Source organism: Dermacentor albipictus, chromosome 1 (genome assembly GCF_038994185.2).
Source record: "Dermacentor albipictus isolate Rhodes 1998 colony chromosome 1, USDA_Dalb.pri_finalv2, whole genome shotgun sequence".
NCBI lineage: Eukaryota > Metazoa > Arthropoda > Arachnida > Ixodida > Ixodidae > Dermacentor > Dermacentor albipictus.
The window spans coordinates 91,306,214-91,329,079 of record NC_091821.1 but is presented as its reverse complement, the minus strand read 5'-3'; the positions used below and the strand labels follow the sequence as shown (position 1 = coordinate 91,329,079).

At 45.4% G+C, this 22,866-nt stretch overlaps 1 protein-coding gene across 6 annotated transcripts in view; it reads right to left on the bottom strand.

Annotated features, from left to right (window-relative positions):
- Positions 1-22,866, bottom strand: part of LOC135920800 (proline-rich antigen-like) — a 224,553-nt gene that overhangs the window by 94,254 nt on the left and 107,433 nt on the right. Inside the window, exon 4 of one of the 6 annotated variants that reach the window (XM_070523442.1) lies at positions 4,745-4,863. The exons of the other annotated variants lie outside the window; for them this stretch is intronic. Within the exon in view, the coding sequence (XP_070379543.1) occupies positions 4,745-4,863 (119 nt within the window). The remainder of the gene's footprint in view (positions 1-4,744; positions 4,864-22,866) is intronic. 6 annotated transcript variants of the gene reach the window in all.

Below are 22,866 nucleotides of genomic sequence, written 5' to 3'. Positions count from 1 at the left end.
TGTTTGTGTACAAACGCGTCACGAATGTGTCCTTCAATACGTACAAGATGGTCGGTTGTGCAGCGCCCTTCTCGGAAGCCACACTGAAAGGGATCAAGCTTTTCGTTTTGTTCAAGGAAATGGATGAGTCGCCGATTTATCATTTTTTCAAATACCTTACACATGCAGCTTGTGAGGGCTATCGGGCGGTAACTTGCCACTGAAGAAGGGTCTTTCCCTTGTTTCAAAACAGGGATCACAATGGCTTCTTTCCATGCCGTTGGAAGGTACCCTGCGTCCCAGATTGTGTTGAACAGTGTAAGTAGTGTTACTTGCGTGTCATTGTGTAAGTTTTTGAGCATTTCATACATGATTCTATCGGATCCCGGTGCAGAGGTCTTGCATGCGCTCAAGGCAGCTTTCAACTCGGCAGCACTAAAAGGGCAATTGTACGGTTCATTCTGTCGGCATTTATTGATGAGTGGCTTGCATTCTTCTATTTGTTTATATTTTAGGAAGGATTGTGAATAATGATTTGAGCTTGATACACTCTGAAAGTGTTCCCCCAGTGAGTCGGCCTGATCTTTCAGTGTATCGCCCTGTGTATTTACTAGAGGGAGTGAATATGTTTGCCGCCCTCTAATTCTATTTACGCGGTTCCAGACTTTCGCCTCATCTGTAAACGAGTTAATACTTGATAAAAAGTTTTGCCAACTTTCTCTTCTGGCCTGCCTGCGGGTTCTCCTGCCTTGAGATTTTACTTTCTTAAAGTTGATAAGATTCTCTGCAGTGGGGGAAGTGCGTAGCAACCCCCACGCTTTGTTCTGTGTCTTACGAGCAATCCTACATTCGTCGTTCCACCACGGGACGCGCCGTCTGCATGCCAAACCACTTCCTTCAGATATGCATTTAGATGCGGCATCTATTATGAACGCTGTGAGATACACCACAGCGGCATCGATTTCTAGAGAAGGCATATCAGTCCATGAGATTCTAGATAGATTTCGAAATTTCTCCCAGTCGGCTGTATCTATCTTCCACCTAGGAACTTGTGGGGGAAATTCATTCTTTTTAGATGTTCTTAGCAGTACGGGGAAGTGATCGCTCCCGTAAGGATTGCTCGTAACTTCCCATTTGAGTTCAGGCAGTATAGATGCGGAAACAATACTAAGATCTATTGACGAAAAGGATCTGTTCGCAAGAGAGTAATATGTGGGTTCTTTCTTATTTAGAAGGCACGCTCCAGAAGAAAAAAGGAACTGTTCAACGAGACGACCTCGCGCATCGATGCGAGAGTCTCCCCACAAGGTGCTATGCGCATTGAAATCGCCAAGAACAACATAAGGTTCTGGCAATTGATCTACATAAGATTGAAATTCATGTTTCGTTAATTGGTAATGTGGGGGTATGTAAAGAGAGCTAATGGTGATGAGTTTGTTTAGAAGAACAGCTCGAACCGCCACTGCTTCGAGAGGCGTTTTTAGCTGTAAAAGTTGACACGCAATGCTCTTATGGATAACAATGGCGACACCACCCGATGATGCGACAGCATCATCGCGATCTTTGCGATAAGTTATGTACTGTCGGAGAAAATTTGTGTGTTTGGATTTTAGGTGTGTTTCCTGTAAACACAGCACTTTTGGATTGTGTTTTTGGATGAGTTCCTGCACATCATCTAGGTTTCTAAGAAGACCTCGGACATTCCACTGAATTATTTGTGTATCCATTTTTAAAGTAAGTTGGTGCTGTGTGTACGGAAACTGAAAGATGTCTTAGATTACAGAGCTCTTTCGAGGCCCTGTAATCGGGGTTTTGCCCTTTCTGGAGCGTTCGAGTGAGCCTCGCCGCTCCTTAGGCGCTTGGCGCGCCGTGAGGACATGTGTAGTGTCCATTGCCTCTTGGGAGGCGCTGGACACATGCTCTTGCGAGCGAGTTTTCTGTGAGGGTCCTGCCTCGGAAGGCAAGATCCCTGCGCCCACCAGCCCGGAGGTCGATGGGGCTACCTGATGGATATGGCTGCGCCGGCTGTTGCCAGCGCTGGATGGGGCCGGGGAGGTTGGGGCAGCCTCGGCTGCGCCCACCTTCGGGGTCGATGGCCCCGTCTGCTGTGTTGGCGTAGCAGCGTTAGCTGCAGCCGCCGAGGGGGCGGATGGCGTCACTGCCGCCTCACTGGGTGTGGGTCGGACAGCCGCCGGAGGCCGTTGTGGCGCTGCCCCCTGACGCGCCACTTCGGCAAATGTGTTCTTAGGCAGGTATGCCACCCGCCTACGTGCCTCCTTGAATGATATATTTTCTTTCACTTTGATCGTGACTATTTCTTTTTCTTTCTTCCAAGACGGGCATGACCGCGAGTATGCGGCATGCTCGCCATCACAATTTACACAGTGGAAAGCATTCTCACAAGCTTCAGAGGAGTGTTCATGCGCGCTGCATTTCGCACAAGTTTGGCGGCCTCGGCAGCTCTGCGAACTGTGGCCAAAACGCTGGCACTTGAAACATCGGAGGGGATTTGGGATATACGGTCTTACACGGAGCTTGATGTACCCGGCCTCAATTGACTCGGGCAAGACACTTGAATTGAAGGTGAGTATTAGGTGTTTGGTCGCAAGTTCCTTACCATCTCGCCTCATCTTGATTCTTTTGACATTTATAACATTTTGTTCACTGAAGCCCTCCAAGAGTTCAGCCTCAGAGAGCTGCAGCAAATCATCGTCCGAGACAACGCCGCGGGAGGTATTCATCGTGCGGTGCGGGGTTACTACTATTTGGGTCTCCCCAAATGATACAAGTTTAGGCAGTTTCTCAAATTGTTTCTGATCGCGGAGCTCCAAGAGGAGGTCACCGCTAGCCATCCTCGATGCCTTATATCCTGGACCAAAAACTTCGGTAAGGGACTTCGATACAAGAAATGGAGAAATTGTTCGCACTGGTTTAGCTGGTGTTTCAGAATGGATAACGTGGAAACGAGGGAAAGAATCTTTTTGCCGACCAAAAAATTTGAATACTTCATCGGTACGCCCTCTTTTGTGAGGGCGATCAGGGAGTGGAGGGAAGGAGGTAGCCATAAACATATGTGAGATTTCGGCAGTAACGCCAGGCACCCACCGTGGAGTCCTACAAGGGGACGCTGCAGGACCTGTGAAACACGGCCTGCAAACGCCAGCTGTACATTACTACTATAACCAAATATGAAATAACCAAGGTTGGCTATCCACACAGGGTTAACCCTTGCCGCCAGGAAAAAAGAAGTAAAAAGAAGAGAGGAGGAGACAGGAAAGGTGGAAAGTAAGAGAAAGACGAAGGTAATAGGGAGAGAGAGACAGGAAAAGGCAACTACCGATTTCCCCCGGGTGGGTCAGTCCGGGGGTGCCGTCTATGTGAAGCAGAGGCCAAAGAGGTGTGTTGCCTCCGCCGGGGGGCCTTAAAGGTCCAAACACCCAGCATCGGCTCAACCTCCAGGATCCCCCTTTCCCCAGACACGGCTAAGCCGCGCACGGCTACACGCGGGAGGGTCCAACCCTCGTGTGCTCGGGTCCGTGGTGTCGCAACACACCAAACGCCTGCTGACGCAGACGCCCCTGCGGGGAAAGAGCTGCGCTCTAAAAGAAGAAATAAAGGCGAAGCTCGAGACCGTAGAATCAGAAAAGTATCGCGGTGCAAAGATAAAAGTGAGGTGCGAGCGGCTTTGCTTGGGTGAAACGCCCACCAAACGCATGCTCGGCGTTGAGAAGAAACATGCAGTATCGAAAGAAATTAACGAAATCAATTTTCAAAATGACTTTACTCAAGAGAGTGAAATGACAGAGCTTGTCTTTGTTGAATATTACAGAAAACTACTTAGTAACAAAAGGTGCGATAGTGAACGGTTTCGAAATACATTTCTACCGCGTACGCCTAGGCTTGATGATGAAATAAAATAGTCGCTTGAGAGGCCAATAACAGTTGGAGAAGTTGAACCGGCGACAGACGGTCTCAGTCCTGGTAAATCACCTGGCCCAGATGGTCACGGTACAGCTGTATAAAAGTTCTACAGAAGTGAAATGGCAGAATCTCTACACCAGGTTACAGAAGAATGCTACGAAAATAAACTAACACCATCGTCCTTTAGAACATGCCACGTCATACTGATTCCGGAGACTAAGAGCCTAGTGAAACTGCTTTGTGGCAAATTCTGCTTCTAGCTCAAACCGACACTTTGGTGCTGCTGCGTCGTCGGAGTTAAATGATTATTTTCGCGTCAAGCAAGCTTCGAGCTAAATTGGTATTTCAATTCCAGTGAACTCGACGCATTGAACAGGAAAGCCAGAAACTCATGCAAATCTACACATTACACAGAGGAAAGTGCGTAACACACCAGAATATTGTTCAAAATAAGATCGTCGTTCGACAAGCAAACTACAAAATGCAATGAATTTATTTCGTAAAGTCCACGAAGGGGATAAAAAGATGGCAGATTTCATGACTAGAATGCTACACAAGATTATTAGCGGCACGATAAAACGCAAGCCGTCATGAAATTTCAACGAAAGGACACCTGGCTACACTTGAAAAAACATCGCCAGCAATAATGCAATTTGAGGAAACCGAAGCGGAACTACGCCTGCAGTTATAGCTAGTTTACAAACCATAACTTCAGTGCGCGCGTCCGTGTTAGTAATACACGTTCAGATGTTTAAATCACCGGGATTCGTTATCTCCTGGCTCAAAATAATGCAATGGCAGAAATTAAGCATTTAACTGTATGGTAAGCAAAAAATCAACCTACCGAATCGGCACTGATTCGCAGCTGCACAGCACGCACTCCTGGGCCCGTCGAATAAGCGCACATAACGGCCCGCCGCCGCTCATCTCCACTCCCACGAGTTGTCGAAGCTGCGCTGGCTTCTTGCAAATTGCAGTAACATCGGTAGAATTGAACATCACTGAGATCACCGAGAGCGTTCATCGACGCGGGCACATGATTTCACAACACGAACACCGTCGCATAACGTCGCCGCTACAAAGTTGTGAGGAGGAGGAGGAGGAGGAAAAAACTTCATTTAAGGCCAACACGAAGATATGACGATAATCGCCGCGGACAACAATCGCCTCATCCGCCGGCTCACGCCATGTTTTTGCTTCTTCCCGTTCGGCACAGTCTGATAACAACTCCTCCACCATCAAATCTATACGCACAGGGGCGACGACTTCTTAGTCTATTCGTTCTCTCCTTTTGCCTGTCGCTTTTCTTTTTCGCTCACCACTGCTTCAGCTTTAGCTTTGTAACGCTCTCTCAACGCTTCGGCGCGCTTTTTGGGCGCCAAATTTGCAGGGCTGCATATAAACGTTGCGCTTGCTCATTGGACGCATACATCCGTGAGCAGCGGCTCGGCCGCGTTTTGTCACGCATTATCTCACTTGAAAGAACGCTTATATGCGGTGGTCTGGGGTGAACTGAGAACATATCGCTTATACGGAGGTCGTTATGCAGGAATTGTCAAAGAGTATAGAATAATACCGACCGAAAAGTATAACGAATGCTGATTACAAGGTCTTAATTAAAGTTTTGTATCGCTGTTTCCAGTGTTAGCAAGTCTCTTGCAGGTCCACATCAGACCTGCGGAATTAAAGGAAGGTCTATTCTTACAAATATCCACGTAGCAAGAACTGTTCTTGAATGCTGCGATGCCATGCGGGATCTAGTTGCTATGCTTCAACTAGATTTGAATGATGCATTAGATAAAGTCGGTGCACGAGATATTGTTCCTTATCCTGAACCACGTCAATGCAGGATCCGTGATTCTAGATGGCATGAAAATGGTGTATGATAAATGCACACCAAAACTTGTGATTATTAAGAAACTGAGTGAAACTATTTGTGTTGAAGCATCTATAAAACAAGGCTGTTTGTTATCCTTCCTTTTTGATCTTTACCTGGAACCTTTTCGTTTAAAAGTACTTGCAAATACGAGTATTCGTGGCTACACTTTCTTCAACAGTGAAGTTAGGGTCCTTGTTCATGCTGACGATATAGCCGCCTTTTGCGCATATGGAAGAAGCGTGCGAGAAGTTGTAGAAGTGGCAAAGGGTTTTTGTACAGCAACAGGAAGCTTGATTAGCTGGACAAATTATCTTGGTTTCCGGCACGGCAACTGGGAACATGCACCGCGCACGTTGTGCATCATACGATGGAGCAGAATTCCCTATAGCTATTTGGGATTTCCACTGAAACACTATAAGGACAGCGAAGACTATCTGGCAGATGAAGCAAGAAGAGTTAAATTACAAACAGAAAAATGGGGGGGGCGTGATTTTGTTTTCAGGAGGCGCCGTTTGTAATCTGTTTTTGATTGCTAAGGTGTATTATGAGCTACGGGTGATAAGCATGACTAGAGTCTCTGTACAAAAAAAATTCATATGGTTTTTGCAGTTTTTATCTGGGGGTCCACTTGGGGGCGCATGAGCCGTTGTACCCTTTTTCATAAAGTTAAAAACGGAGACTTGGGGCTATCGCATTTGCTTTTCAAAGAATTTGTGATGAGGTTTTCTTTCTTTCTTTTTTTGTTTGCGTGAACAGGTGAACGTTTTTCTTCGTAGAGTAATCCAAGCGCCATTAGGAGATTCATTTCCAGACTACGTATTATCTACGTATTTTTTTCGGCCAGCGGTCTTATCTGGCTACCTACGAGAAGTTGTAGCGTCTGTGCAGATTCTTAAGGCAAGGTTTTTCTATGAGTACCTATCGACTGCGACATGTAAGCGCTTGTACAAAGACCTACTTGATGTTGCTGTTTTTTTTTACCTATTCCTGTGTACCGCTTGTTGTACCAGCTAGGCCCTGAGCGTGACGTTCTCAAGAGTATTAAACGAGTGCCGGAGAAACCCTCAATGAAATCTTTTTTCAACTGCGTACTGGCACCCTACCTGTAAAGCCATGGCTGCAGAGCAAATGCCTCTTCGTTCCATGGTCTGACAACTGCCTGATTTGTAGAAAACCGAAAACAATTAACCAGGTTTTTCTTGATTGCCATGGCGCAATGTTCCTATGGTATGTACTTCAATGGACTTCTAAAAAAAGACCTGCCTTTAAGCCCTTTCGCAATTCGGTACTTACCTTGTGCTAAGCCAGAGGGAGCACCCAGTGATATGTTCATGGTGATGTGTATGCGCATCATCAATGGACGTCAATGGACGTCACCATGCCTATTAAATCCACAATCGGCAAGATATTATTTCATTGAAGCTGTTATTTGTATACGAGATGTCTATAAGGCACTAAGTGATCCTCCGGAGTGGATTACTGTTTTTGATCAATTAGACAAAATTAAGCCAATTTAGAACATAGAACTAGCCGAATGTATATCTTATGTAATGTAAGTCTTATGTATATATTGTTTGTCATTATTTTTCTGAAATGTTGATCACAAGGTAATGAAGAATACAAAATAAAGGGCGTCACGGGACGGACAGATATTGCTGTAGTGCCAAATAACGCTACGTGTGCTGCGGTCCATGGTTGGAATCTCGGTCCGAAGTAGTCTTCTTTTTTTTTCTCTAACACTTCCAATTATCTACTATCACACCACTATACTGATAACATGTATTAACTTGACCACTTATGCATTTATTTTGCAGATATAAGACGTCACGGGACGGGCAGATTTTGCTGGAGTACTCGCCAAATAACGCTACGTACGCTGCGGTCTATGGTTCGAATCCCTGTCAGAAGTATAGTGTTTTGTTTTTTCTAACGCTAGCAATCACTTACTATACCACCATTATAACAAATACATGTGTTAACTTGAGCAATTATGCATTTATTTCGCAGACATAAGGTGTTACGGAACGGACAGGTTTTGCTGGGGTGCTCGCCAAAGAGTGCTTACGCATCAAAGAGAAGGAAGAAATAGCCGTGTCTCTCCACTTCACCATCTGGAAGCACCGACTCCACAATGAAAGAAGTCTTCTTCTCGACAAGACATTGATCCGCGCGTGTCTGCAACGTTTTAACCCAACCGATACCACACAAAACAGTGCAATACTTGCTGTGCATAAAACTGCGCTTCTGACGACAGCCGAAAAGAATAGTACGCCTAGACAGGTTTGACTGGCTCACACGCTAACAGTGGCTTGAACCAACACCGAGCTGAGTGGATCTTGGAACCAATACGTAGCTGAAATAATTTACATGAACGCATCGGCAAGGCGTGAAAGGCAGCATAGGAAATAGGAAGCTGAAGTCATGCGTTCCCACGTTCTCCACCAGCGGGGAGCGCCACCATCGCAAACGAAAACGACGCCGACCATAGCCATCACTGAATGAAAGGTTTCTTCCTCTTCTTGAAAGTAAAAATCTCGCGCACATCTACCAATATTTACTCCAACTGATACCGGATGCAACAGTGCAAGGCTTACTGCGTAAATAATAATGAGCCAGATATCGCGTTAGTGATTTGCATTATGTGCAACACAACAACGTTTGTATTTGCGGTCACCAATTCGTAACCATGAATATTCTAACTAGAAAAGCAGTAAACCATTCGAAAGGATGTACCGCAGACGAGAAAGAAAACGTGACGAAAGAACAAGGGCACGCGCCTGGAGAGCGTGGTACCACAGCAAGCTGCTATGCTTCGAAGGCTCCCGGCTTCACGGCTGTTTAGATGGCCCCGGTCGGACGTTGGACGCCGTCGTGGATCGCGGGACGACACAGGTGAGTCTCTTCCTGTCACAGTTCAAGCATAGTAAGGTACAACTGCCACTGTAGTGTGCGGAATCGGGGCTCGAACCTCGACACGGGCAACCTCCCACATCTGTGGGGGCATGCCGTTCACTCACACCTCTGAACGTTGCCGTCTGAGCTAACGTAGCCATTCAGGTGGCTACGTTCTAGTGAGTCAAGGTTCCGATTGTCTAGGCCTCTAGCTCGGTGCTGTTTTCTTAATCTTCCGCCAGACAGTACAGTGCAGTACAGCCCAACAGACAGTACTACTCAGTCTTCACATCGACGGTGATAAAGCTGAACACAATGTCGATGTGTGTTGTGTGGCTTTTACGCAAAAGTAATCCGCACCTTGTACCGTTAATTCGTGGTAAGTGCCACAAGCTGCCGTGTCCCGCCCCCCTTTCCCTCTCCCACTATTAGTGACGACTGAACCTTAGGCGTCGTACAAAATAGCAACAGGTAAAAGAGAGGTCTTGGCGGATCCTGAACCATTCTTATCACAAGGGTTGCTTCAGTGAACAGTGAATGCGAAGCCACTTTAAATCCGTCTTTTTTTATATTTAGCGTCAGCAAACAAGGGCGGAAGGAAGACGACACACAATCGTAGATTTCCTGAAAGAAAATTCTGACAAAAGCTTATCAGCTTGCTCCTTTGACATAAAGGACTTGTACTACTCCTTGCTTCAAAAGAAACTAATAACTTGCGTAGAAGAGTGCCTAGACGAGTATGGCGTGGTTTCGTTCCAAAATTCAGCCGGTTTGTCCGTTCAAGGCTTTTTAGATATGCTTAGTTGCTACCTTCACTCTACATATGCAGCATGGAATGATGACATATTCATTCAAAAGCAGGGGTTTGCATCGGTTCATGTTTGGCGCCCATACTAAGTGACATTTTTCTAGCTCACCATAACAAAAACCGGTCCCGTACCTTGCCGGAGCACAGGGTGGTTAAAGTTGTCAGATACGTTGACGACTATCTCGTCCTTTTTGAACCAGACGCACGTTTTACAGTAGGCAAGCTTTACGAAGTTTCTTCTGCAGGCCTTAGCCCACTTACTCTCACGACTGAAGAGCCCACCGATAACGTACTGCGTTTCCTAGATATTAAGTTCGAGTTCATGGAACACCACACGTGTTGGGAATATAAACCTAGAGCTAATAAGCCCCTGTTATCGTATCGGTCAGCCCACTCGAAGCTCGTCAAGGGGAGCATTGTCAACTTATGCTTTGGAAATGCTTTAAAGAAGTCTTGCCACCGTAAGATCTATACGAGTCTTATGGATCAGTCGGGAAGGTTATCAGCCGCAGGGTTTCCGGAATCGTGCAAGTTTCGGGCGTAGAGGGGCTGCTAAAAAGGTGCTGGTCAGATAGCACAATTCTCGACGCGGCAAATCAACGGACGGAATGCAGAAGGAAGGTAGCGGTAGTGCCCTACCTGCATAGAACGGCACATAACCTTAAGAAAATGGCTAGTCGGGTGGACACAAGTGATCTTTTCAGCACCAGTAAAGCTGGCGAAAATATGTCGATTAACGGATCCGTACCGTAAGCCAGCTCCCGGATGCTCTACGAATCATCGAAAAGCGCCAGTGGTTTACGTAGAAGCTGTTGTATTTGCGCTTCCGCTGTCCTGTGGGAAAAAATACATCGGACAGACAGGGAGATGTCTTAATGACCGATTACGGGAACATAGCCTAAATGTGAAAAATAAGCAATACGGTCATCTGTCAACCCACTGTCAAGAATGCGGCTGTGCGCCGGTGTATGGATCCTGCCGCGTTCTTGCGAAGCACAAAGATAAAGACGTGCGAGAGATTATTGAGGCTCAGGCTAACAGGTGGAATAGTGATACGTGTGTTAGTGCCCCTTCGGTCGACTAGTTTCTTTTTGTGGTGTCGTTTTCCTTCCATCCTTGTTTGCTGGCGCTAAATATGCTTTCAGTTTACCAACACGCCCAACAAATGGCAATGCTGAATCCGTCACCGTCTGCGGGGAAACGCAGGTGTGTGCGGTCCTCGCGGAGGTGTGAAGCTGCATTCCGGGAGGCAGATGCCTGCCGTGCCACCCACCGACGAAGGCGAAGCGAACCGGAGGGGACGCCACGTAAAACAGCAGACCGACGCAAGGTACAAAACAAAGAGTCGACGCTGGATGCAGAGGGCGTCGCAACGGTTCGAGCTGCAGCTACCAATGAGAAGATCGCGGGAAAAATATCGACTCCTTTGGTTCGAAACCCGGCGAGGTTGTTCAAGACTGATGACACCGCGACTGCTGCACTTGTTCAATCATTATGGCACATACATTTGTTCACCTCGTGTGCCCGCCGCTGCGAACACATTTCACGGCGTTTTATGTTTTGCAGCTGCCGTATCGCACGGCGCTCTTCTACGCCGAAAGAAGTCTAGCGTTGTTCGCGCAAGAGCCATGCTCGAACGTGCTCGTATTGCGAGCGCGATCGCTTCGAAGAAAGCAACTGCCTTCGAAAAAATGCTGCCACACGAAAGAGAGGAGCAGGTTCGAGCAGCGCGGGTGGCGATAAAGTGACTCGTCATTTGTGTGGTTGTCTTCCACAGATGCGACTTCGTTGCGTGAACTTCTACAGCGGCAATTGAACAGACATGACATCGAAGTGCTTCAGTATACACGCGATACCCGTGAAGAGGAATTCATCTGGAAGCAATGTGGTGTTTCCCGGCGTCAAGCACCGGCGAAACCGAATTCTCGGCTCTCTGTAATATAAAATATCAAGCGACGCTGTAGTAATAAATGCATTATAACTCATGTCGCACGTAATAATGTAACGGCTATAATAATATTGTCATTGTATAAATATAACAATACAAATGTTAATGATAACTCCTGCATGCCAAAAATTTAACCTCTGAATCAAGTTAGCTCAATAGATTATTTGTGGGGTGTCTAGAAAAGCAGTTATATGGTATCGTTGATTTAAAAAGATTGCTCTATTCGGACAGTTTTGTTTGCTTCGTTTAACTTTCAACGAACTTTGTAGTGCTATTTCCCACTTAATATGTTGACCTCGAATTTCATTAATAGTCTAGAAATGTGGTTATTTTCGAACTGGTCCTTTCCTTCGAGCAAACTGCAGTGCGCCGTGACTGTCCATGACCCTCGCCATGTGCTCAGGCTCGTTCTCTCATAATTCAGAAACATTACAAGGCCGCGCAAAGATTACTGTGCTCATTTTCGATGCACCCGGCCTGTGTGAATGCGTATAGCGCTTTCGGACAAGACAGATGCTCACAGGAGTCTCGAAGAGGTCAACAGAGTGTCGGGCAAGGGATGTCTCAGGCTAGATCCAATGTTCCGAGAAGCGGATTTGTCTTCGTCACTTGTTGCCCTGACGATGACAAGTCGCCTTGTCGAAACGTCAGCTCCGCCATAAGAAAACCTTTGTTCGACCCCTGCTGATCTTTATAGTATTTCCTGGTATTTCTTTCTCTAGCTACATTGCATATTTCTAACCCCCCCCCCTTTTTTTTTCCTTCTGCCGGGTAGCAAACCAGAAACTACACCCGCCGTGGTAGCTTGGTGAACGTTGCGCTGCAGAGCTCGAAGCCGCTGGTTCAACCCTTGCCGCAGCGTCCGCATTTCAATGTGGGCGAAATGCAGAAAGGCTCGTGTGCTTAGGTTTAGGTGCACGTTAAAGAACCCCAGGTTGGCTAAATGCATCCCAACTCCTTTACTACGCCATGCCTCATAATCAGGTCGTCGTCCTGCACGTGTAACCCCAGAATCTCTTTTCCTAAGCAGACACTAACATCTGCTTAACCTTCCTGTGTTTCATCCCTCCCTCTCTCCCCATCTCTCTATCCTGCTTACATATTTTACGCTCATTCTCTGCGGCTTCAGAACTACCGTAACTGCTCGTATACAATATTTCTTCATTTGACGTTGTGAGACTCCCGAAACAATCTTCTTGCGCCCACTGAGATAGGTTTATTGCGAGCGCTTAATAATTCCTTGTTTAAAAGGCAAATGTAATGCGATAGGCTAACCTCTATAAATATCGTTAAACTTGGTTTCCCATTTTGTTACCTGCAAAAGAAATCCTGAGATCGCCACGTTCCCTTTGGCAGGCAATCTTGCCATATTGCGTTACGGCGACTTTCTTTACGACTTGTCATTTTTTTTCTTACCCTGGTTTTCTCCATTAAAATGAATCCTGGAGCACGATAAAAACACTGAGAAAGGAGCGATCGAGGAGCTGAGCGAGAAAGCCACACTTCCGGCAGCATTGCCTCATTCGAAATATTGGCGTCATCTATATTGCAGGTGCAATTTATTCCACTCACTGCGACTGTTTTTCTTCTTATAATTGTCATAGCTTCAACTTAAGTACACCAAAACGTTGTCCGCGTGGGCGCGACCGACACATAAGGCAAGCTGTACATCGGGGTAACTTATTGCTGTTTGTTGAAGGTAGTGAACCTTTCCCTGTTACTCGCCCCCACCGATAGGCTTGCAATTTTCTGACACGGAGGAAACGATTGCCTTCGTATATATGATACGCCGATAAAAAGGCAAGTAGAAAAAAATGAAATGTACTTTTGTCGTTGAAAATCAGTGTTGTCACTGTTTTCTGTACTAGAAAATGGATATTGCAAAGAAAACACGTGATTGGCAAGATTAAAAAAAGATGTCTGCGTTAAAGGTTAAAAACCTGAACGCAGACCCGGCAAACAAAGAAAGTATAGATGAGGCATCGCAAGCTCTACGATGTGTCTCGTAGTACCGTGGTGTCTTTGCTACTGCGTAATGCAGCAGCGTCCTCGGGAAAGTTTGAGCGTCTGTAATGCCAAGCTATGGTGTAAAGGCCAAAGTCCAAATTTTAGGTAGTTCTCACGGCACACGATGACATAAAGCAACGAACTTTGAAAAGATAAAGCTTTAAGGCTCGAAATTTCAAGGTTGTTCGTTAATTAGCATAGTCGCAACAAAATGCACAAATAGGCAAATCCAGGTCCAAGTCAAGCGAGGTCGTCAATAACGCGATTTCAATTCAGCTTAGCTCTCATTGTTAGTGTTCCTGTCACAAAGACTCCTTACGCTGTCATGTATATCGCTCAGTGAAGTGCCGTCGTAATTGTTTTTTGTGGTTGTGCCGTCGTCTAGTCGTCATGCTGACGTCTGCGTCGATTTCGTCGTTGCGCCGTAGTCGTCATCGTAGTGCGGTCGCCATACACTGCATACGTGAGCCAGCAAACTGAAAGTGCTATCAAATCGCCAATGGCCTGCAGAGCAAGGTCTCTCTGCCGTCGTGTTGTGTCCGGGCGTGGTGTAATTCCCAGATGTCACCAGCAGTAAATGAAGAGGATTTTACTCTCGGGTATGTCCTTTGAAGTGATGTTCGGGAGCTGTTTGGATGGTCGCAGCCAAGAATCGCTGGTTCTTTGCCGATGCAGCACAAGTTATCCAAGCCGAGGATTTCGGGAGAAAGAATGTAAGAGAAGAAGCCAAAGGAAGGAGCAGCTCTGGAGGAGAATGGGGTGGGTATTGCAGTGACCACAGCAATTTCAGCACTTCGGAAGAGTTTCGGTACCTCCGTAATTCGTAGCGCAGTAGTATGACTCGTGTTTGTGCCTGTTGGATTAGTGTTCTCTGTTGTCTCGTGAGCGATGCTTTGCTTGGAGAGGAACAGGCGGCGCTGCGTGCAATAGGATTCAAGGGTCTCGGTCTGATGAAGATAGTCCGAGCTCGCCAACTCGGTCTTTTACTTTCACTTCAGCGTGGCCTGGCATCCACATTATTTTTACGCGAGAATGGTGCTCGGTGATGATTGAGGCCATGGGGACGGGCTTGTCAAAAGACATGCAAGTGAAATCAGTGGCAGCAAATGCTCATTAAAGTGAGGCGAAGGTATGCAAAAAGCGAAGTAGTTCTTTCTTAATTAATAGTGAGAAGCTCAAAATAATTCCTTCACATTATAGAAGGAGTACGAGCGCATTATAAATTACAGAAACGGTTGTCCAACTATCCCAGCAAACCGCGGAGGAAGTAGTTCTTTGCTTCTTCTTGAATAGGCCCAAGCATTTAGCCTTATAGATGTCTTACAATGCGCTTAACCTCAAGAATTTGTACACTTGCCATGTTTGCAAGAAAAAAATTATTTCAGCGCTTTGCCTCGGTTAATGCGTGAAGTAAGAAAGGGTGGACTCTTTCCAAACATCCCTGCTTTCCTATGTCAGCTTGGTCTCAGAAATGAAAGAATAACGGATACAGCCGCAGTAATCGACCCGCCGCGGTGGCTTAGCGGCTATGGTGTTGAACGGCTAAGTACGAGGTCGCGGGATCGTATCCCGGTCGCGGTGTCCGCATTTCGTTGGGGGCGAAATGCAAAAACGCAAGTGTCCAATGCACTGCGTGCCCGTTAAAGATCTCCTGGTGTTCAAAATTAATCTGGAGCTTCCCACTACGGCGTGTCTCATAATCGTGTTTTTGCACGTAAAACTTCGGAATTGGATTCACAATACACTAGTAATTTGCCTAGTTTCAACATAAAGTCAAGTGTTGAGGTGTCACACATTTTTCTGGAGCAAACGTCTTAAATGATTAAAAAAACAGTAACGTTATTATTTGAGGGTTCTACTCAAATTGAGGACGACACAACGAGCTATGGAAAGAAGAATGATAGGTGTAACGTTAAGGGATAAGAAAAGAGCAGATTGGGTGAGGGAACAAACGCGAGTTAATGACATCTTAGTTGAAATCAAGAAAAAGAAATGGGCATGGGCAGGACATGTAATGAGGAGGGAAGATAACCGATGGTCATTAAGGGTTACGGACTGGATCCCAAGGGAAGGGAAGCGTAGCAGGTGGCGGCAGAAAGTTAGGTGGGTGGATGAGATTAAGAAGTTTGCAGCGACGGCATGGCCACAATTAGTACATGACCGGGGTTGTTGGAGAAGTATGGGAGAGCCCTTTGCCCTGCAGTGGGTTTAACCAGGCTGATGATGATGATTATGATGATGATGATGACGACGACGACGACGACGATGATGATGATGATGATGATGATGATGATGATGATGATGATGATGATGATGATGATGATGATGATGATGATGATGATGATGATGATGATGATGATGATGATGATGATGATGATGATGAACGTTATTAACACGGTCTAACTTATGGCAGAATCGCGGGCATTATTTTGAGGAGGTCCCACAACGCCATAATACGATTGCAAGCTCATACAGTGAGGCTGCAGACTCAATTTTAACACTCCTCTTGTTACACGTTTATCTCGACAATAGGTGCGGACCTGGGCAATGTGAAGCTCAAACTTCAAGTTGGCTTTTTAAGTACGTTGCGGGCCACAGGGCGACTTTTTACAATTTTATTTGTTATCAGGCTGCCAGTGCACGAGTATACCAAAAGCCCTGTAACAACCACAACAACGGCCCTTACAAATATCCGTAAAGTGCTTCTTGTTTCTCAAGTATCTAGCATGCGATAGGGCCTGTAGTTTCCTTGTCTCAAAATTTTATAACATGGAGAATATCTGAGGTACCGAGCCGACTCACAAACATGGCATCACAGCAGTTCTCGGAACGCACAGAAAATTCATCCGAACCATTCATGTCATTCAAAAATGCGGATTATTACTCCCGAGCGATATGAGCCCCAATTCAAAGGTCTGGGTATTTAGTTCTCTTTTTTTTTCCTTCTTTTTTTACAACTCCCCTCTGTAATGTCTTTTGACCCTGAGGGTACCATAAACATATTTTTGCCGCTTGAACGAAGAGGGACGACACTTGATGCTGACGACCTCTAAATAAAACCTGAGGCGGTACAACGATGAGGCCACCCCTGTCACCTTGATTAATGACGCCGCGGTTTCGGGTGTTGGCAGAGGTTCGGGCGATGAACTGAAAACTGGACGACACTTCAATCCGTTTTTTTTATTAATTTTTTTCGCATCTTGCGCGCGTGCGCGCTTCTATGAGTGGATCGACGCGACATTACTGTAAAATAAGCAGCGCCAATGTGTGAAGCGCAAAGTAGAAAAGAAAATAATTGCGCATAGCTCAGCACTATATAGACACCTTTTTTTTCAGTTACACATTTAGCGTCGCTCCTGTTCACCGTCAGTGGGTTATAATTCGCACTTTTCGCTCGTCTCAATTGTTGTATGTTCCCTGTAGCTTGTTACGCCCTTTGATGTCAGTTGATTGGAACTTCGTATTCGGGCCCCTCCAATAAATAGCTCGATAACTTCTATTATGTGGCTGTTCCTATTTCTAAATGCGCCGCGCTTAGAAAAACAGGAAGGCAAACTTCGTACATCGAAGAAGCGGATCGAAACGACGTATAATTCTTGGCCTTGCATTTTCTACACGTGCTGGCCGCTCAAACAATGCTGCTTTCGGTGCGTGTAGTTTTCCCAGAAAGTCACAATGAGCGCAAAATTCCTTATACTGGTATCAGCATGCTCGATCCAATCCATTAGAAACACGAATAAAAAGACTAAAAAGCCGGAGAATAGCAGAGAGAGAGAGAGAGGGGCGAAATACAATGACACGGCCCTCTCCATCACCACTTTTCTTGAACGGCAAAGCATACTGAGTGAGGAAAAAGAATTTACACCGCTGTTAATGCACCCTCTCCGAAGCACGCAGAAATCCCTTGTGTCTCTTAATATCGACACCACGGCTGCAACATTTCGGCGCGGGCAAAATGCTCGAACGCCCGTGTACCACGCGTTGGGTGCACGTTAAGGAACCCCACGTAGCCGAAATTAATCCAAAGTTCCTTTTTACGGCGTGCATCATAATCAAGTGGTGATTTTGCCACGTAAAACTCCAAAATTTAAGTTTTTTTAACACCAACGCAAACACCTCTGGGTCACTGGATGCTCCTGAAGGCAGCGAGAAACACTGACGAAAAATTAGGGAGCCCCTGCGGATAAATATTTAACTAACAGAACATAGCTAACAGACGACTTCACTTATTGCAACGAAGCAAGAAATCACTGGTTATACCACAACCAGAGAAAACTGCTACTGAAGAATCTCTGACGAGCGACCTACCCAAAGTTATGGAATGAATGGCGCTATATTGCCTATCATACAAGAAATGAAACAGATAGGAATGTCGTCCTCCTTGGCTTCCCTTCTTGTGTCTTAATTTTTGTTTGGTACGCTTTAAATCAAGTATGAATATTGAATGTCGTGCCAAATAGACAATGAAAACACTTTCCACCACTCAACGGAGGTTTTCGCACCAGTTTTGCACCCAACGAGAAGTGCCAAATCTAGATGGACGAGCATACAAACCAGTTACAAAAAAATAACGTCGGTGTTCCGAATGTGGCGGTACTATCACCGATCTTGTTTAATCTCTTGATGGAGCGGGACTCAGCCTGATTAACGACTATATTAGGATTACGTTACACCGTACCTGTCAAAGGTATCACGTTATGGCTTGACTCTCTATGACCATTGTACTCTTAGGTGGATTCTGAACTTAACGTTACAGCGCGAACACCTAAGACGATCCACAAAAAGAAAGAACGACACACATTGGCGCTGACTAACAAGTTCTTTTTTTTTTCCTTTCGTCGTCGATGCATATATATACCTAGGCCACACAACCGCGCAGTCGCAGAGAATACATTACTCTGATCATTACTCATTACTTGATCGGACGTTAATTCTTGGGTAAAGCAAGAATGAACACGCGCGGCTTGCCTTAGAGGCCTACCACATAAAAAAGACAAGGCAATAATTGCATTAGTGACACATCTTTGTCCCTGCACCCATCAGAATTTGAATTCCTATGTTTGCGTATACGATAAGTTGGCAGATGTCAGTAATGTATTCTTTGCGACGGCGCGGCTGTGTGGCCTAGGCACATATATGCATCCACGACGAAAGGAAAAAAAGAAGTTGTTAGTCAGCGCCAGTGTGTGCCGTGTCTTTCTTTTTGTGGATCGTCTTAGGTGTTTGCGCTGTAACGTTAAGTTCAGAATTATGTACCAACTAGGCTCAAATGAAGTGTTACTCTTAGGTGGAACTCAAGAATTAATTCAATTTTACGTTCACTGATGGCAACAGTGACATACGATTTGTGTCCAAAGCAAGATGCAGACGCCTTTAGCTTGTTGAATTTGCCAAACTTCACTTTCCTGATTGTCGAAAGTGTTGTAATTAAACGCTTCTGGAGTAATGATTTTAAAATATGATATTCGCCTTTCCCCTCCTTAAGACCGAAGGAACCCTACGTCATCCCCAAGCCTCCGACAAAGTACGGATGGAGAATGCGGCAATACTATGTTCCAGCCATATTTAATACATTGCCAACGCCTGTGTTAGAAGCAAACACGAGACGTGGGATTAAGAAACTACTTAGAATTTTCGAAGTTTAAAGTAACATTTTGTATAACTAGTCAATATTTTGCTCCGACCTGCTAATAGCGAACTCCGCTATTAACCCTGTGCAGTTTTCTGCAACCTGACTGTCAGGCACTGCCAGTCAAACCTTCTGAGGCTTTCGTAGGCCTGCTATCTGTACTTTGTTTTCCTTTATGCACAATAAAGATTGTATTGTATTGTATTGTATTGTATTGTATTGTGTTGTATTGTACTGTATTGTATTTCATTGTATTGTATTGTATTGTATTGTATCACAATTTGGGCTACCAGAGGATCAAGAGGAGAAAAGTAACAGATACTTCAACAAGGTATCAATACATTCACCAGTGTTATCTAGTATGTGGTGACAAAAGCACTAGCTGAAAAGACAGGATATGTCGTGGTCTTAAACAAACCGCGAAGAAGCGCTGAGAAATTTTGACAAATATTCCGTCTATAACAACGAAAACAGGCGATTGTAAGGCACCCCTCCATAAGGGTTATGGGAGCATTCATTGATCAAGGCCGAACAGGAGCGACATGTATATCCAAAATAACAAAAAAAAGCAATCACTTCCATCACCTAATTTGGCGTATCCCAACATTGCGATGGGGCACGAAAGAACGGGAAACTAGACAAATCATTCAAGCGCTCATTACTTGACGGGTTTAACTACCACTGCCTGACATCAACACAAGCAGAAGAGATGCAAAACATACATCGCAAAGGTATAACGCTCATTATAGGTCAACGCATGCGTATGAAGCTGCAAGACCCGTGTACATACACAGCAACTGAAACGCACTAGGAGAACTCGGCGATGAAGTCAAACAGGCACAATATCATCGTTTGTGAAGTACATCAGCAGAACGAGAGATACTTACCGACCTTTTGCTATGCGGCGACGATACGTTTCTGCACGTCAACAACGAGCAGTGTTCCTTTCATGACAAGAGCAGAGCAATTCTAGTCACTGATAGCTGTCACTGACGGCAAACCTGCACCGCAAAATGATCGGAGCAAAAAGAAAGAGAGAGAGAAGCCGCAGACAAGGGAAATCACATGAGTGCGTGCTCCGATTCAAAAGCAATTAGTAATTAGTCATTTTTTATACAACTAGCTGCGGCTAAAAATTTATCTCAAGCCTGAGAAGATGTCGCAGCCAACTACACTACCACTGCAGAGTTTGGAGCCCCGCTCCTACCTGTTTTAATGGTCGCAAGAACCTACAAAGTTTGCCACACTAAGGAAAATACTCACATTTATACCAACTCGCAGGCAGCACACAATGTCTGATCTAGCCCACAAGAAATGGACATGATGATTGCTGAGAAATTTTATCAACTCAAACGCAAATTATGGTAAACATGCGCAAGTAATCTTCGAATTAAGTGGGTACCACCGGCACGTGCCGGAGTAGTAGAAAATGGGTGGGCAGGCAACGAGTCACGAGTGGCAGATAGACAACAATTCATGCCCAACACGAAGTATACAACCTTCCCACTTTCATCCGCCGATGCTAATGCTGGCCATGAAGCTGAAATTTGCGGAGCAAGGCAAAAGAGGAAGTGGGAATGCGATGTCCTTTTAGCGGAAATGCCGCAACACACCACGAGAAACACAAGTACTTGTGAGAATGCCAGCCGCAAATACAGGGATGTCGCTACATAAGAGACCTATCTTCTTTGGTGACGAGCCAAATGAAGGTATGTGCGCAACATGCCTGCAATAAGCCACTACAAAGCATGTGATGTGGGAATGTCCAAGGAACAAATCAATCAGCAAACGCGTCATGCACGAAATACCGCGAAATCCAGCCAGTCATATTGGATTATTTGATGCGACCTCGCCAGAGCAAGCAGATAGGCGCGTCCCTCTGGTGGGCTAAGCCTGCCGATTTCGTCTACGATGAAGGCGGTCCAGACCAATGTCATGGGAACCGGCCAGAAAGACACCAACAACCAAGGCAATCCCAGGGCTTTCCGCACACGACTCTGACGTTTGAGGCAATTGGAATTGCGTTTTATTTTAAATAGAGATGTTACAAATCCAACAAAAACACCGTTCACTTCATGCAGACAGAGCTGTTTCTGTGAGCTCTGAATCATATTCTTATCACAGAGCGGAAGGGGGATGTAGAGAGAAAAGAACATAGAAGGGCGAAGTGAACGTAAACTGTGCCCTAAAGTGAGAGACCGCACTCATGTCGCAGCCTATGCGCAGGCTCATCACAGCCGCAGATATCTGATCGCAGTGGACAGCCGTGTCACCCTGTCGGTTGTTTCAATAAGAAAAGAAAAAAATAGTAATTGAGAAATCAAAAACACATTAAACAGCAGAGTTTCTTCAGTCGCTTCAGTGATCACTGGGCGCTTTACACATCACTTAGTGTTACCGAAACATATCTTCAGCAGGATTTGGTATCAATCATGGCGCCCCCTTTTGAAGCACGTATATGAACCCGACGAGCACTCTAGATACCAAGTGCACGATTAACATGGCGTTTCCTCTGTGAGAACTATTAGGCATCGGCTGGCATCTTCGTGCTATCACCTCATCGGCTTTTCGGATTGACTGGTGGCATATCTTGTGAATAGATTTTACGTACAAACGAATTTGAGAATCGACGCCCCTGATTAGGGGCGGAAACCGCATAAAGCGTATTTTCAACATGTTCTCCACGCGGTGTCAGCGCAACAACGCAATACTCCTGCTTTATCAACTTGTGAAGCCAGTCCTGAGTGGTTGTCACTTTAAATCCCAATCACATGAAATGCCACTCAGTGATGACCACGGCGCCGGCATGGCGCTCCTCGAAATGAACGAAGATATGCAACAAGCATGCCGCTGAAGATATGCACAATGTAGTTGCGCCTAATGGAAGGTGTTTGCATTAAACACAAAAAAGCGAAATTAAAAGCGGACAAGAAACAGCGACTACCCGCAATAAACAAAAACCAATATCACGCGCTCCACCACCAACGCTTTTTTAAAATAGACTAAACGTAGTCATTTCATGTTAGCAACATAAGCGTTGCTCTAAGAAATGCTGCTACCCCCTCGCCCACCCCCCACACATACGGACACAAATATACGTACACGGTTTCTGATCAAACTGTCTATTGAAGGATGTTTTCTGGGATCTCTGTGACGTCATACCTAGTAATAAGTTCTTCGAATTGGCGTTGAGTGCGTTTTGCATCAGAAGCTTCACGCATGAAACGCTTGATTTAATTTGGCCTGAAGCGCACGTATCAAAATGTAACATGTTTTTCTTCTACTGCGTTGTCGCAAAATCAGATAATCGATTTTCATATGTCGAACGAAAGGAGGGAACTGTTTGATTTGTACCGTTTGTTCAAAATTCAGTGTCTATAACCGTGAACTCAGTGTCCACACCCGAACATTTTAAGCCCCGTAAATATTTGTCCTCCTCTAGCAAGCAGACATTCGATATAATATCTTCCAATGACGTCTCTATTTTCATTCTTTCCTTATTTCTCCCTTTAGGCGATGAGCCGTGTTCCCTAAGGGGTTTCAAAGTTTACTGTCTCTTCCTTTCACACTCGCTATCGCCCCTTCCCCCTTTTTCTTTCTTTCTTTCTTTCTTTCTTTCTTTCTTTCTTTCTTTCTTTTCTTCTTTTTCTTTTTCTTTCTTTCTTTCTTTCTTCGTGCTTGCGCGTGCGTGCGTTCATTTGTGTTTTCGATCTTACGCCCAAAAGACAGCCCCAGAGAATTTCTTTCAGTTCAACCGTCTCATGCTACTTAGGGCAACGTAGCCTGCTCAAACAAAAGCTTTT